Here is a 15,726-nt window from a genome sequence, read left to right as displayed (position 1 = left end):
ACAAAGATAACTGGAGTTAATTTTCCTGGTAACCTGGAATTATATTTATTGGGAAACTTTATAGATATTAGTAATCATCTTACTGAGTATCAAATATTGTTTACTAAGGTTGCACTGGCAATAGCCAAGAAATGTGTGCCAATCATATGATTGTATAATTTTATATTGAGTTACAGATACCAACCATGTTGTGTTTTTTTTTAAACTCTCCTCTCAGATCCACTTTTAAACCTCCTTCCTCTTGCCTTAAACCAGTGGTTCTCAATGGGCCAATGACAATTTTTCTCAAGCAAAATATTTCAAAAACAATTAGGTCCAGAGCATTGATTCTCAACCTTCCCTTCCATTGGCCCATTTCCTTTGGAGTTATGAAACCATGCACATAACGAGTCATTTAGGTACAATTAAAACAGTGGTTTTCAATCACATGGAAGTCAAATACACAGATCTCTTTGGCAAGATGGAGATCAGAAATGGCCAGTTGTATCCCTATGGAAACAATATGGAATATAATTTGTGAAACAAACATGATACATTCCTCAAGGCCTGGCAACTGTATTTGATTTATATTGGTGCACAAGCATAATATTGCTGTTGTAAAGTTATGATCTTCCCTCTATTTTATACTATTTTTATTTAGACTGTAAGCTCCAGTGGTGGACAGTAAGACCCTGTATCCGTTTATCTTGTTTAAGTTAAGGAGAAAGCGGAAGGGGGTAGCGGTTGTGTGTGGTGGGGGGTGCTTGAATGCTTATTGCTTTGGAAATTTTATTTTTTTGGTTGATTTTTGTTCCAAATATTTATTAAAATTTGTATTTTTTAAGTATTTTTATTTTGTATGTAACTGGCATATAGAGTATTTTACTATATTTATGTAAAAGATGTAATTTGATATATATTTGAAGACCAAAATAAACTATTCAAAACAAAAGCAGCTATTACCTCCCCTTCGACTCCATTCACAAGACGATGCCTTAGTACAAAGTCTCTAGCTTACTGAATATAGTTATGGAGATTCATGATGATCAGAAATGGAAGCTCAATTTCTTGAAAACCATCTTTAATACCCATCCACTCACAATCATCTCTCTTTCCCTCCATCCATGATCTGCCCTCATTTCCTTTTGCAACTTTAAATCCTCTCTTTTCACTTTAAATCTCTATAGGTTTGTGAGCAATCCTGTGAAGCATCAGATGAGATGTAGTAGGCTAGTGTATGCTTTTTGTTCATCAGCAAGATGTTGATTAGATATATATTGAAATAGTATGGTTTTTATATTATGGGTAATATTTGGGAAGGGTGAAGTCAAGGGTGACAAAATTAGTTGCCAGCATGAAGCACCTTTGCTGTTGAGAGAACTTAGAAAACAAAGACTTCAGGATAATTTCATAGAAGAGATTTTACACCTCTATCAACTAGTCCTGAGGAATTGTATTTATGCAGTGAACTTCAGCCATACAGGATGGAGACTATATAGGGGTCACAATTTTAAGTATAAGAACTAGGTGATCTTAGAGTAATTCTTCTTTTAAGGAAGAGTAAACCTGTGGAACAGGGTACAGCAGATATTGACTTTTCTAAAATTTTCAAAGGAAAAGCTGAATTTTTCTGGGTATTGATCATCTATAAAAGGTAGAGTATTGTATTGGCATTAGTTAAGAACATAGAACATTACATCACGGAACAGGCCCTTCAGTCCACAGTGTTCTGCCAACCTTTCTAAACCTACTCAACAATTTAAACTTACCCTACCTCACACCTATAATTTTCTATTTTTCTTGCATCCATTGCCTGTCTAAATGTCTTTAAAATGTCCATATTGCACCAACTTCTACCAGGCACCCACTACTCTCTGTGTCGGGGGAAGGGGAAAAGTTTTGACTTCACCCCTAAACTTTTCTCCCCTCACCACATACAGATGCCTTCTGGCATTTGCTACTATCACCTAGGCAAAAATGTGCTGACTGTCCACCCTTTCTATGCCTCTCATAACTCTATTGAGTCACTTCTCATTCTTCTTTGCTCCAAAGAGAAAAGTCCTAGATCCATTAACTGCGCCTCATAAGACACATTCACCATTCACGCAACATCCTGGTAAATCTTGTTTGCATTCTCTCAAAACATCCACATTCTTCCTGTAATGAGGAGACAAAAACTGAACGCTATATACCAAGTGTGGTCTAACCAGAGCTGCAACATTATCTCATGGCTCTTGAACTCAATTCCCCCAACTAATAAAGGCCAGCATGTCATAAGCCTTCTTAACTACCCTATCAATCAGCATGGTAACCTTTAGAGATCTGTCCCTCTGTTCTTCCACACTGCTAAGAATCCTGCTATTAATCATGTACTCCACCTTCTCGTTCAACTTTCCAAAATGCATCACTTCATACTTATCTGGAATGAACTCTATCTGGCATTTCTTTGCCCAACTGTGCATCCTGTCTCTATCCTGTTGTAATGTGTGATAATCTTCTACTCTACTCACACCACCAATTTTTGTGTTATCTACTGATCCATCCTTCTACTTCTTCATCTAAAGGCCCTAACCATGGTTATCATAGCAGATAGCGCAACAATGTTACAGTGATTGGGACCTGAGTTAGAATCCCGCGCTGTCTGTAAGGAGTTGGAACGTTTTCCCTGTGTTCCTCGGGGACTCCAATTTCCTTTCACCATTTGAAACGTAAGGGGGGGGGGGATGGGGGGTTGTAGGTTAATTTGGTGGCACGGGCTCATGTGCCAAAAAGGGACTGTTATAGAGTTGTATGTCTAAATTTTTAAAATTTAAAATTTAATTTTAAACAGCTGACGAATTTTGGATGTGATGGGGTGCCAATCAAGTGGCTTTTTTATTCGGGTGAAGCTGACTGATACTCAACATTCACCCTATCATGTGATCTTTTTGCTCATCCAAACATATCTCATTTGCCTGTTCCTCTGTGCCTTGCCTATTCAACTATGTGTATCAATGATTCTTGATCATAATGATTGTATATTTTCACATTGAGTTACAGATACCAACCATGTTGTTTTTTTTAAACTCTCCTCTTAGATCCACTTTTAAACCTCCTTCCTCTTGCCTTAAACCAGTGATTCTCAATGGGCCAATGACAATTTTTCTCAAGCAAAATATTTCAAAAACAATTCGGTCTAGAGCAGTGATTCTCAACCTTCCCTTCCCATTGGCCCATTTCCTTTGGAGTAATGAAACCATGCACATAACGAGTCATTTAGGTACAATTAAAACAGTGGTTTTCAAACTTTTTATACCATCTTAAGCAATAGGGAATACTTAAAGTGGTATGTGAGTGGAAAAGGTTGAGAACCACTGGTGTAGTCAGTTTGCAGCAGAAGTGGAAGCCACACCCTCAAGGTCTTCCACTGCTGGATTTCCCATGGTAACTAGAATAGAGCTCAATCTTCCTGAAAACTTACCTGATTGGGGAATTTAACACATTAGTTTTGATGTAGATCCATGGCCCTATTTATTTTAATGAGGATTGTGAAGCTGTGGAAAAAAGTGGAAGATAATTTCCCTTTTGATTAATCTAGTTTTATATATTTTTATGTATTCCTGTGTTGATAAGATAATATTGTATTTTTTTTTAAATTTAAATTAATTACTTCACTTTTAACAGCTTTGAAATATTTCTGAATGCCTTCCATTTTTATAGGCATCAAACTAGGGACAGAGTGTGAATCCAGAACATTTCAGGCTAGCAAGATACCTTGGCTGGATGTTGAGGATCTAAATTCTGAAGAGGGGTGATCAGGATCTGTGAGTTTAGGCAGCAAGAACTGACCCTTAATTATATAATCAACCCGACATATTTTGGTGGACAATATGAAAATGGTTATTTAATATGTTATGGACTCAAAAAGTCTATAAAGGGAAAATCAAAATGTCAGTCATTTAAATGAGCAAAATAAATCTGAACTGGGATTGTGGCACATCTTAAAATTTAATCGTTTGGCTAACAGAGATGTAAACATTGCATACATATGATGAAGTAACTTATTTTTCAGGTTTGCATATGTGTACAAAAATTTGAATGGTGTAAATAGTTTAAACATCCACCTGAACATTGAAAATACTGTATCATAATAATGAGTAATAAAATAATCAGCTTCTTCTAGCTCTAATTCATGGAGAAAAAATGATGCTCTGGAACGTCATTGCCTACCAAATTTACAAAAATTGTTTATAATAATACGGTTCAATATGAGAAATGGCTATTTTTTTCATATAAATATTAGATGAAGGTAATCCTTTTTGGATTAATGAAAAATGCAAGACAAGCAAATGATTAGGGAAGTAAAAGGTAAAATTTTAAAGCAATTCATGGCTTTAGATTGGCTGGAGATAAATAAAAAGGCTGGTTTAAATATTTGGACTTTAAGTCTGATCCAAATCTGGATTTCTCTAATATTAGATCGTTGCTGTTTTTCAAAGATATAATGCTGGCCCACTAAAAGCAAGTGAGACTATAATGGAAGTACAGTCATTGAAATGTATATTTTGTATTCATTTCAGTTCAGAGTCCGTGATATCCATGTTTTCTTTGGATCCAGAGAGCAACATATTAAATAACTTTTTATTTGAGAACTGTGGAGGAACAAAGAGACTTCATAGACCATGTGTGAATATATATAATTTAAAAAATGTACTCCAAGAGTACAAAATTATAGCTTTTACCTCCAGGCATGAAAAAGCAGGAACCATTTGTTTTGCCACTGTGTTTGGTGCCATATCTTGGGAAGGATATGTTGTCTTTCAAAGAATGATTGGAGGGGAAGAGTTTAATTGTGAGTTTTTAGTCATTTGAGTATGAATGATTGAGAAATGTATTTAATTTAAGTGCTGAAAACAGTAATGGATTATAGAGGGGTTATGGGATTCTGCATTGTGTAAGTTGGTTGTGATATTATCTACTCTGTAACAGTAATTAAACCAAATTTCTTTGTTGGTTATAAAGAATTTGTGATTCTTGAGCTGTGAAAGGCTTTAAATAAAAGCAGTTCTTTAAAATTGCAGCCAAGATATTTGGGAGTGCAATCTCACAACACAGCAGACATTTGAAATTGTCTTCCCTACAACTGTATGCATGGTTCCAAGACAAGCTGTGGTTTCAATCACATTTAATTAGGATGCCAATGAAATCCATATTTTGTTGTTGTGGTAAGTAGTTGCTTTTAGTTTCTCGATGAGCAATCACATATACCATGACAAAGGCACTGACAAAAACCATAGATCAAGCAAACAGTCAAACTGGAAGGAACAAGACTGACACAAACAATACCGAGAGCCACTTTTTGGATTACCAAAAGATAAATTCCAAGTGGCAACGAGCTGAAATAGAAGAAACCAAGAAACCACACTAGTATTCTCGGCACACGGTTACAAATTTTAGAGAACACATCTTGATCAATTCTACTTTGGGACGTAATAGATATGGTTTCAAGACTGTGATCAGTATGGTAATCAGAGGTGTTATGCCTTCTTGGAGTCATTGGAGAATTTCTTTGAATCTCCCTTATGGTAATAACTAAGCAGTTGGAAGAATCAAGTGTTGAATTAGATGAAGTGAAATTCTTTGGTGTTAAAACAATCTCTTTGCAACCAGAATTCCATGTTGCCCTGTCCTGTGCTGTAAGTTTGCACATGATGTTTCTATCATCAGGAAGAGTTTCAACATCACCCTCATCAACTTCTGTGTCTTGACGACAGAAGGGACAGCTCATGGTGTGGGAGCGGTCATTGGTATCTAGGATTTTGTGTAGACATCTTGCACATACTCTGTGTAAACATTCCAATATCTTCGGCTTTCGGCTATGGCTATTGTACCTTTGGTAACAAATTGTACATTCCAGTTCAGTACTTTCATCTCCTGCTGTGTCAGTGCAATTCATCTTTAATTCAGGCACTCTGAGGAAAGAAGAAACCCATGTAACATAAACGTGCAATTATATTCTCTCGGCAAGACATTATATTCATTGGTAAATCAATGAAGTTAAACATTTAATTAAGAAATGTATTTTGTTTCTATACTAAGATGAAATCCACGATCAACTGAAGAAATAACTAATTTTCAATTTCAATTTTTGCTATAGTAGATGATTAATAATGGGGCATAACCTATTTGAATTTTTCTGGGTAGTTTGAAGATATTCATAAGTTTTCCTTGAATAACTGGATCTTGGGATGATGGCAAGAAAGGAGGTAAAAGGGGAGATGCTGCATCTGGTGCTGTGGTATGAGGAAACTGCTGTGATGAGAAGAGTGATAGGTGGAGATAGAAATGTGGATCAGAAAGTTGTATTTTCTGATGGAACCTCATTGATGATGGCGTGCATCATGTAGGTTAAACCATTGAACCTGGAAGCTGGTGAGGCATTCTATTCTTGTCCTAGCTGTGATACAAAGGCATGAGAGAAAAATTATGGGGATGGGAAAGAAGAAATGTGGTTCAGAGCCCTGTCAACTATGGTAGAGAGAAATGCAGGGTTAAAGAATCAAAGGCATTTTAAAGTTGTTGGTATGAAAAGTTGTCATCAGAGTAGATGTAATCAAGATTGAGAAACTAGAATCACAGAAAATTATGTAGAGAAGAAGTGCACTTGAAATTGATGGAGCGGGTGAGCTTATGACAGATGTTGTTTGTTGGAGGTAGATGTGTCAAAAAGAAGAGTGGAGTCAGATATGGACCAAGTGAAACGAAGAAGGTAATTAATTGGTAGTTTTGGTTTCATCCTTTATCAACCCATCCAGAACAAGGAATGTTCCCTTCCACTCCACCATTCCCCACACTCAGCATCTCAACCGACCCATAAATTCTACCATTTTCAAAACACTAGAGGTGCCTTTCCCTCCCTCCCTCCCTTCCCAGTGCACTTTCATTTGCATTTTGAACTGCCAGTTTTTGAAAAGTTGCTTTGACAACTTTCACCTTCACACCCTCCTTTCCCCCATAACCTTAAATGTACTTGTTTCTCTCTTTTCCAGTTCTGCTAAAAAAAACAGGAATATCAGTTTTAGTTTCATTCTCCATTGACGACTTGTGTTTTTTTAAATTTTTTTTCAATTGTCTTGAAATATTTTTGTTAATATTCTCATATAAGATAGCAAACTGTAGATTTTGCAACCACAAATCATTTTTTCCTATCATGCCGGATCAATAAGTGGACTTTCTTTTCAAACCATATTCAATTAATTGGTTTATCACAGTCCATTAATAGAGAATTGAAACCTGCTTTCAAATATTGCTGCTCATATTATACTGTGCAGTTTTGCTGCTTTGATTATATGGAATGCTTCAAGCAATGTTCCTGTAGTTACTCTGGGAATCTGGTAATTTTAGTTGCTTACATAGGTTTTAACAAAATTATTTCCAATAAATTATGGCATCTGGTCCAGCTGAGCACACACGTTACTCTGTAATAACCTTGGTTGGGCCTCAGTCCAAGCTGGGTTCTGCATTCCAGAGAGAGTGACTGTTCTTGACATCTGGTCATAACATCAGGGTGCTCCGGAACTAGGCAGTAGAGAGAAGAAAATCTAAAGTCTCCGGACTTGCACCTGGATTTATATCTGCACCAACCATCTTGTCCCCATGTCATTGCAGAAGTTTCTCAGGATAAAGCTCCAGTTATTTACAGCAACTTTATCAAAGACTCTTGTAAGGTAAAAATTGAAGATGTTCATTGAAAATTGTAATGTTTTGTTTCATTCACTTTTCTTCACACGATGAAACGCTTATTCAAAACCTAGAAAACATCTGTATTGAGTAACAAATACTATTTGCATTGGCTAGCTGTCAGTAGGCTGCCAGGTTCAATGTATCTAATTATTTTTCTTTGGCTTTTTAATAGTATTATTTTTAATCAAGTACATAGAAGTTTGATAAAAACATACGATATAAAGACTATAATAAGAGATGATTAAGACGAAATAAGATGAATTCAAAAAGTATTTCTATGCTTACACCTCCTCCATGGTTCTTCGAAGAATGAAAGCAAGCTCCCCTTACGCCCAGATATTACGACATTTGATGTCACAGTAACTATGGTAACACTACAAACAACAATTTTTCTTAAAGGGTTAGTCATAAAATTAACTAAAAGGTAAAAAAAAACACAAGGTTTTAACCTTTACAGCCCAGTCAACTGATCAAAGCATTTCCATAGGAAACCATCGATTTCCTCAGACCAGAGTCAGATCCACACACTTCATCTTCCACTTTCAAAAATGTGAGAGGAGAACAACCTGATTGCAGGTAAGGGATGGAGTGCTAAGTGCCTTTGGTTATGCACCATAGATTGCTTGTATATGAGCCTCGTGCAGGACAGTATTTGCATTTATATATTTTTTGGAGCACATTTTTAGTTAGAATGGTTGAAGTCCTGACTATGATGAGCAAGGTCTCAGAATACTCCACTTAAAGGTACTGGTTATGGTGCATAATACAGTGAAGTTTCTGCAATGGATAGTGTAGAAATTAGAGCTGGACTTTTCAAGAGTATTGTTAAGAAATATCAGGAAATGAGCTCTGTGATTTTTCTACAAGGCAAGACCTGACATCAGACAGCCAATCATAGGGAGTGACATGGTTAGTGTAATGGTCATCACATTACTATTACAGCTCCAGGGACTGGGATTCAAATCTGGCTCTTACTGTAAGGAGTTTGTACATTCTACCTGTGTATGTTTCCCCTGGGTGCTCTGGTTTCCTCCCATCTTTCTAAAATGTACAAGGGGTTGTAGGTTAATTGGGGTATTTGGGCAGCATGGGCTTGTGGACCAGAAGGGCCTTTTATTGTGCTGCATATCTAAATTAAATTACATTTAAAGATGTTCCCTCCATAATTTCCACCCTCATAGTTTCTGATCTCAGCACACCCCTTTTCAATTTTAATGTAAGTAGGATGTCTGGGCAGATCTGTTGCTTCAGCCTACTCTTGCCACACTGAACCTGTTTATTCTTGACCTAACTTCATCCTTTATCCTCATCCAATTCCTTTCCACATGCATCTATGACACTTCTGATGCACCCAGATACTTTAACAGTTTCGAATTCCTAAGTCCCAAAAGGCTCTTTTTCATGAACGTACAATCCCTTTGTAGTGTTCACTCTACACAGGCATGGAGAACAATGACAGGCACACCAAAACCTTGAAGTCGAGACTGGCTTATTGCGCTGGCCGTCGCATTTATATGGGGCACAGGCGCCAGGGCCCTGCATCATTTGAGTGCTGGCCTGGGGATGGCCAGCGTTCCCACCACAGTTCACTGTCTTAATGCCATGTGGTAGGTCACCTGGGATGATGGCCGGTGTCACACCCAGGCCCGCTTGGTTGCCGCATTCATCGGCCATTTTGTGGGCCAGTCCAAGTCGCCATCCACAAGCCGCTACAAGACACCCCCCCCCCCCCGCCCCCAGCCCAAGAACTGTTATCTGTTGACTTGAGCGGTCTGTCCTTGTGTCACGGGGGAGAAGTAGAGACCGTCTGGTCACAATCCAGATATGCCGGTTTCAGGTGGTTGATGGTAAGGGACTTCTCCTTACTGCTGATGTCAAGTGGAGCTGTTATCCCTGGTGACCCTGTAGGGTCATTGTAGGGTTATCCAGTGTGTACCCCTTTGCATAAACACAAACTGATAAGTCTTTAAATCCCTGGAGATGTTATGTTTGGGTTGGCCATGTGCTGGGGTTTGTTGTGGGACTACGGATTCCAGTTTTCGCTGCAAGTTCTCAAGGGTGGTCGGAGGCTCTTCTGGGCATTTGTCAGGGCCCATAAACTCCCCTGAAATGATTAAGGGTGTGCCGTAGACTATCTCCGCCACTGAGGCACTGAAGTCTTCCTTTGGCATGATGCGAATCCCTAGCAGAACCCAAGGCAGCTTGTCCACTCAGTTGGGACCCTTGAACCGGGCCATCAAGGCTGCCTTCAGAAGCCTGTGAAACTGCTCTACCAACCCATTGGTTTGAGGGTGGTGGAGCTGTGTCGCCAGGAAGTTAGTGCTGCCCAGAGCCCAGAAGTAAATTGTGCCCTCCTGTCCGAGATTAGGTGCTCTGGGACCCCAAATTTGTACACCCATGTGTCAATGAGTGTCCTGGTGCAGGTTTATGTGGTGGTATCAGCCAGCGGGACCGCCTCAGGCCACCTCATGGAGTGGTCGTCTTTGGAAAGCAGGTATCCCGCCCCATGGGAAACTGGTAGTGGCCCCACTATATTGATGTGTATGTGGCTGAACCTATGCTGCACTGGTTCAAAAGTCAGTGTGGGCGCCTTTGTGTGAGTCTGCACTTTTGAAGACTGGTAGTTTGTGTGCAGGTCTTGGCCCACTGGCTGACCTGGTTACAGAGACCATGCCAGATAAACCTGCTAGCCACCATCTTAACAGTAACTCAGATTGCAGGATGGGCCAGGTGTGTATGGCGTTGAAAACCTGGTGCCACCATGCAGTCGGGACGATGGAGTGGAGGCTGTCGTTGGAGACGTCGCACAGTAGTGTCAGGTTACCTTGGGTTGATGGGAATGTCTTCTACCCTGAGACTGGAGATGGGTGTCCTATACATGGGGATCTCAGGGTCCTGCTGCTGCATTTTGGCGAGGGCCACATAGTCGACCCCCCCCCCGGGACAGGGCATGCACTGACTCAATCGCTGGGTGTGACAGAGCATTGGCTACCACATTGGTTTTCCCCACATGATGTGCTATATCTCTGTGGTAAATTTGGACACATAGGACAAATGTCTCCGTTGTTGGGCCGACCGTGGGTCCGATACTTTATGGAAGCCGAAGGTCAGTGGCTTGTGATCAGTGAAGACCTTGAATTGCCAACTCTCCAAAAAGTACAGATACAGAACCAGTAGCTCTCTGTCAAAAGCGAGGTATATGAACTCCGGGGGATGGAGGTGCCTGCTGATAAAGGCCAGGGTTTGCCACTGGCCTTCAATGTGCTGATCCAGTATGCCTCCTACTGCTGAGCTGGAGGCGTCGACTGTCGGAGCAGAATTGTCACAGGATATTAACTTGCCTCTCCACTAGTCTTGGTCTCACAGTCAGCTGTTCGTGGGGCTTGCAGATGTGGTCTACGATGATGCTGATGTCCTCCTTTACTCTCTAGAGAATGTCCACCCAGGCCGCAATCCTCCGAGGGACACTGATGTTCTTGTCCGTAAGCAAGAGTTGGATATTCTTGGGCAGCTGCTCCTCAAAGATCTGCTCGAAGAGCAGGCAAGGCTTGTGGCCCTCAGTTAAAATGAGCATCTCGCTCATTAGAGCGACGGGGCCCCTATCCCCCAACCTGTCCATATGCAGCAATCTGGTAGCGTGCTCGTACCAGGAGAGCCCGAAAGTGCAGGCTAACAGTTCTTTGAGGGCCACATATTTGCCTTGCTCTGGAGGCTGCCGTAAGAAGTCTACAACCCTTGCCGCTGTGTCTTGATCGAGTGAGCTCACAATGTAGAAGTAGCGGGTGTTGTCGGTGGTGGCATGCCAAAGCTGGAGCTGAGCCTCAGCCTGCTCAAACCACACGAGGTTGTGACACCCAAAATGTTGGGAACCTGAGTGAGACCACGTGGTTGATCGCTAGTTCTGCCTGGTCCGTAATCTTTGGATCAAACTGCTGGTTGGACCTGTCAGGGTCACCAATGTAGCATTCGTGCTATGCAGATGTGGAGACGAACAATGTGCACACCAAAGCCTGAGGTCAAAGACTTGTTTATTGCACTGGCTATCGCGTTTATATGGGACCCAAGCGCTGACTTCAGGTCCCCACATCATTGGAGCGCCAGCCTGGGGTTGGCCAGTGTTCCCGCTACAGTTCCCCGTCTTCCCACCCCGTGGGAGGTCACCCGGGACGACGGCTGGTGTCAACCCCAGGTCTGCGCGGTCACCATGTTCATCAGCCATTTTGTTGGCTGGTCCACGTCTCCGTGCACCTCTAACCATCATTAGGAGAGTCTGATGGTCCTCTACATCTTTGAAAACAGAGGCCTGACTAGTCTACACCTTCCCCTAGCTAGAGCCATTGTTCAGCATATTACTGATCATAAAAGCTTTTAATTTGCTGCTCTGGAGAGTAGAGGATGATATATTACAACCAACTTGAAAATTGTATTAAGCTTATCATCTGCTGGAATAGGCTACATGAAAACTGGCAGCTTCTACTCCATTGAATCATTGATGTTCTCAAGCATTTGTCCACTTTTTATAACAGCTGTTTCTCAAAACAGTTGTTTTTTTTCCCCCCTCTAAATTACAAGGTTAATTGTTGCCCTTTCTCATCACAGAAAAAGAGCATAATTATATATAAAGGGCATGATCTAATAATCTGGTAATTGGAAAATGGCCACAGTTAGTATTAATTATTAAAAGGGCATAGCTGTACTTAAATATACATTTTAAATGACTTTCTATCACTTAATTCTGATGTTGATCATTATTCCCAATTGATGCCAGCACATAAAACATTCATTTAATTCCCATGGCCAATAAAAGCAACTTATAATGTTTAGTATTAGATTTTTTAAAAAGTAATATTTTGATTCTTATTTAGTTGCTTTGTTTTTTTCATACACACAAAATTATCAGCATAATATTATGTGCCTCTGTTGGCTAATTCGATCAAGCATTTGCCTAAATTCTGGGGAGAAATGTATTTTATTTATGTTTTGATGGTTTTAATGATCAGATCAAGGAGAATCCTTTTTATTACAAAAGTTTCAGATGTGATGGGTTTAAATAGGTGGGCATAATATCATGGGCTGAAGGGCTTGTACTGAGGTGTAATATTCTACGTACAAGCTCGATGCATACTGTAGGTTTGCTTGGGGTCACCACACATCATGAAGTATAAAGAAAATACTGAAGGTGCTTTCTGTGCAATTGCTTGGCTCCTTCTAAAATGGTGCATTAAAGATTGTTAATTTTGATGTAGTGATGATCATGAATGAATTTGTTTATATAGGTCATTGTTACATGTTTCATTTTCCAGTTCGTATCAGAAATTTATGCCAAAATGGTTGTTGATTTGTTATTAAGATTCTCAGTCATAAAGATCTAGACACTAGGTTAACTTGGATTTCTTTCCATGTTTGGAATGTGTAAGTAGAATTTATTCAATCTCTTTAATATGAAGCATTTATACTTCAAGTTTCCTTGACGGACTTGATTACAACTTCCCCCTCCTTTGCATTTAATCTGTCTTCTAGACTTTTAAAGTTTATTATAATTATTTTATGAAGTTGGATATCAAGGATGTTATTTGCAAGCCGGTTGCATAAAAAATGATAGAATTGTTTGCATCAAGCTTCATCAGAGTGTAGCCAAGTTACCAGTGAGGAACTGCAAGGATCACTAATGGGATTGTCATGTAAAACAGGCACCAGTGTTCCCATTAGTGATCCTTGCAGTTCCTCACTGGTAACTTGGCTACATTCTGATGAATTTGAAGCCAAGCACAATGTACAAGAGAAATTCAGTGGGTCAAGCAGCACCAGTGAGAGAAAAATAATGGTTGACATTTTTGGTCTGCAAGCCTATGTCACCCATGTGACTAATTAACCTTCTTACCCTGTATGTCTTTGGCATGTGGGAGGAAACCCATGCGACATGGCGAGAACATACAGACTCCTTATAATAGCCTTGTGCAAGCACTGCACTAAACCCTGCTGAAGAGTTTCAGCTTGAAACGTTGACAATTTTTTCTTCCACTAATGCTGCTAACTAAACTCAGACTTCAGCAGGAGGATCAGAAGAGGACATTAGTTGAGAAATGACGTAAAATTTAGTGCTGGCACCTGTTAACTGGAGACAGGAGGAAATAAACTTTGGAACTGTCAATTTACTATTAAGAAGATGCACACAAGAAAGGATATTAAAGAGTTCAATGGATTGTAGCATTGACTAAAGTGAATGGGATGCTCAATTGTATGATATATTGATGGAATCCGATTTGCAAATTTTGATGATAAGGTCTCTTGAGGCACTGGTTTCTATGTACCCAAGGTACTCTATGTATTTAAGATAATCTTTTTAGGGGGGTGTTTATCGTGGCATTAGAATAAGTGTAGCAAGCTATCAGTCACCTGATACCAAAGTATAAACAGATGCCATTGCAGATTATTTTACTTGCTTTAGACGAGAGGATTGCAGAGATTTTTACTAACTGAAGATCCTGAAGGGATCGACAAATTTAGGCTCAAGAATCTGATCACTTTGGTGCCAAACATGAGGTCTTGGAGTAACTTCAGGAATAATTAGTTAAGATATATTGCAGCCTCTTTGCTTCCAAATCCATTTGAGTGGTTTCCAGTTTGTGGTGATAATTGCAACTCCACTAGATAGCAAATAGTGTAGGATCGGTCCCATATCCCTGAAAGTTACATTTAACAATCTCAAGTGGTTGTAGTGACCTGACACACTTATCAAAATGATGAAGTATGAATTTACGTTGTTTTTTTTTACAGAAGTGTTAAATATTCTTAAAAATTATATTTTCAATCCTGCTGAGAGAGAGAGGGATTCTGTAATACACAGTAACCCAATGATTCTACCAACATTCTGAAATTAATATTTTGCCTTTAATCCTGGCCCAAATGTTTTTTTAAAAATTCAGATCGATTTAATTTGTTTCAGTGATGGTTTCAAACAAAAATTTAGATCAAAAATAAGGATTCTTCAGAATCAATATAGAAAAGTCATTATGAGCATTCTAGAGGCAGTAAGAACAGAAATGCTTCCAACGGTTCATTTGAAACTGGACTAATTAAACATAACAGTTAAAGAAAACAAACTTAAAGCAGGATTGTGGATTTAGTTTCATGGTGAAACCTTTGCCCGTTGGCTACATATTCCCAAGTGAATATCAGAATCAAAATCTTGTAAAAAAAAAAAGCTGGCATGCAGATGATAAAATAAATACCTGATCGTGCCTTGCATTTTCAGACAAGAGTATGATTTTCCTTGGGTAATCCACAGACTCGTTGTTTGTTGTGATATTAGTAAGCAACTTTTTCACGGCAGGGAAACAATAACTGATTCGATTAATTCACAAAGGCATATCAAACAAAAGCTGCAGTGAAGCTAAGAGACATCAACAACCGTATGAAGGAGCAGGAGGAGGATTTTGCCAGAAGGACTGCACAGCACCAACGGGAAATACGACATCTTCAGCAGCTACTGAAGGATAAGCAGGAAACCCTTGATGGAGTGCTTGAACAGAAAAGGTAAAGCTGTCAGTGGTAAAACAAGCCAATTAAAACATATCGATAAATGGGAAATTGTACAGCTCCAGGTTCCTGCATTCCACTATTTCCATCTGTTGCTTTGTTGGATTGCTTAGCTAATGCACATAATGTTTCTCATAAATGTGCATGAACAAATGGCAGAAGTCAAAATTCTATTTCTCTGAATTTTATGTTCTTTTATCTCGATGTCAGAAACCACTGCTGATCTTATTTAAAGATTTATTGCTACCGGTTTCTCTTTTCTTCCTGTTGTTGCCAAATAAATTGATCGTTGGAAACATGATTGCCATCCAGGAGTAAAATCATCCAACAAATGAGCTCCAGTTTTATACCTTTGTGTATCGTGTTGAATTTTCCTTTTCATGTGATAATCTTCTGATTCAGTACAAGTATTCGTTTTGCTTAAAGTTGTGAGATCTGTATTGTTGATAGAAGCAGTGTGAAATGAAGATTTTTATTCAATCCTGC

At 39.4% G+C, this 15,726-nt stretch overlaps 2 protein-coding genes across 15 annotated transcripts in view; one reads left to right on the top strand and one right to left on the bottom strand.

Annotated features, from left to right (window-relative positions):
- The window catches only part of cep89 (centrosomal protein 89), a 105,681-nt gene that overhangs the window by 66,872 nt on the left and 23,083 nt on the right, over positions 1-15,726 (top strand). For 4 of the 14 annotated variants that reach the window (XM_069901802.1, XM_069901801.1, XM_069901803.1 and 1 more), the window contains exon 19: positions 15,068-15,237. The exons of 1 other annotated variant lie outside the window; for it this stretch is intronic. In XM_069901802.1, the coding sequence (XP_069757903.1) occupies positions 15,068-15,237 (170 nt within the window). 9 more of the 14 variants (XR_011345876.1, XM_069901805.1, XM_069901806.1 and 6 more) reach the window with 9 other exon arrangements.
- On the bottom strand, positions 4,322-15,718 carry LOC138744931 (E3 ubiquitin-protein ligase RNF182). The gene is made up of 2 exons (XM_069901817.1): positions 14,934-15,718; positions 4,322-5,930 (listed from the first exon to the last, which is right to left on the bottom strand). The coding sequence occupies exons 1-2, from the start codon at positions 14,948-14,950 to the stop codon at positions 5,198-5,200; spliced, it is 750 nt and encodes a 249-aa protein (XP_069757918.1). The 5' UTR covers positions 14,951-15,718; the 3' UTR covers positions 4,322-5,197.

Source organism: Narcine bancroftii, chromosome 10 (assembly GCF_036971445.1).
Source record: "Narcine bancroftii isolate sNarBan1 chromosome 10, sNarBan1.hap1, whole genome shotgun sequence".
NCBI classification, from domain to species: Eukaryota; Metazoa; Chordata; class Chondrichthyes; order Torpediniformes; family Narcinidae; genus Narcine; species Narcine bancroftii.
This window is presented reverse-complemented; position numbering and strand designations above follow the sequence as displayed.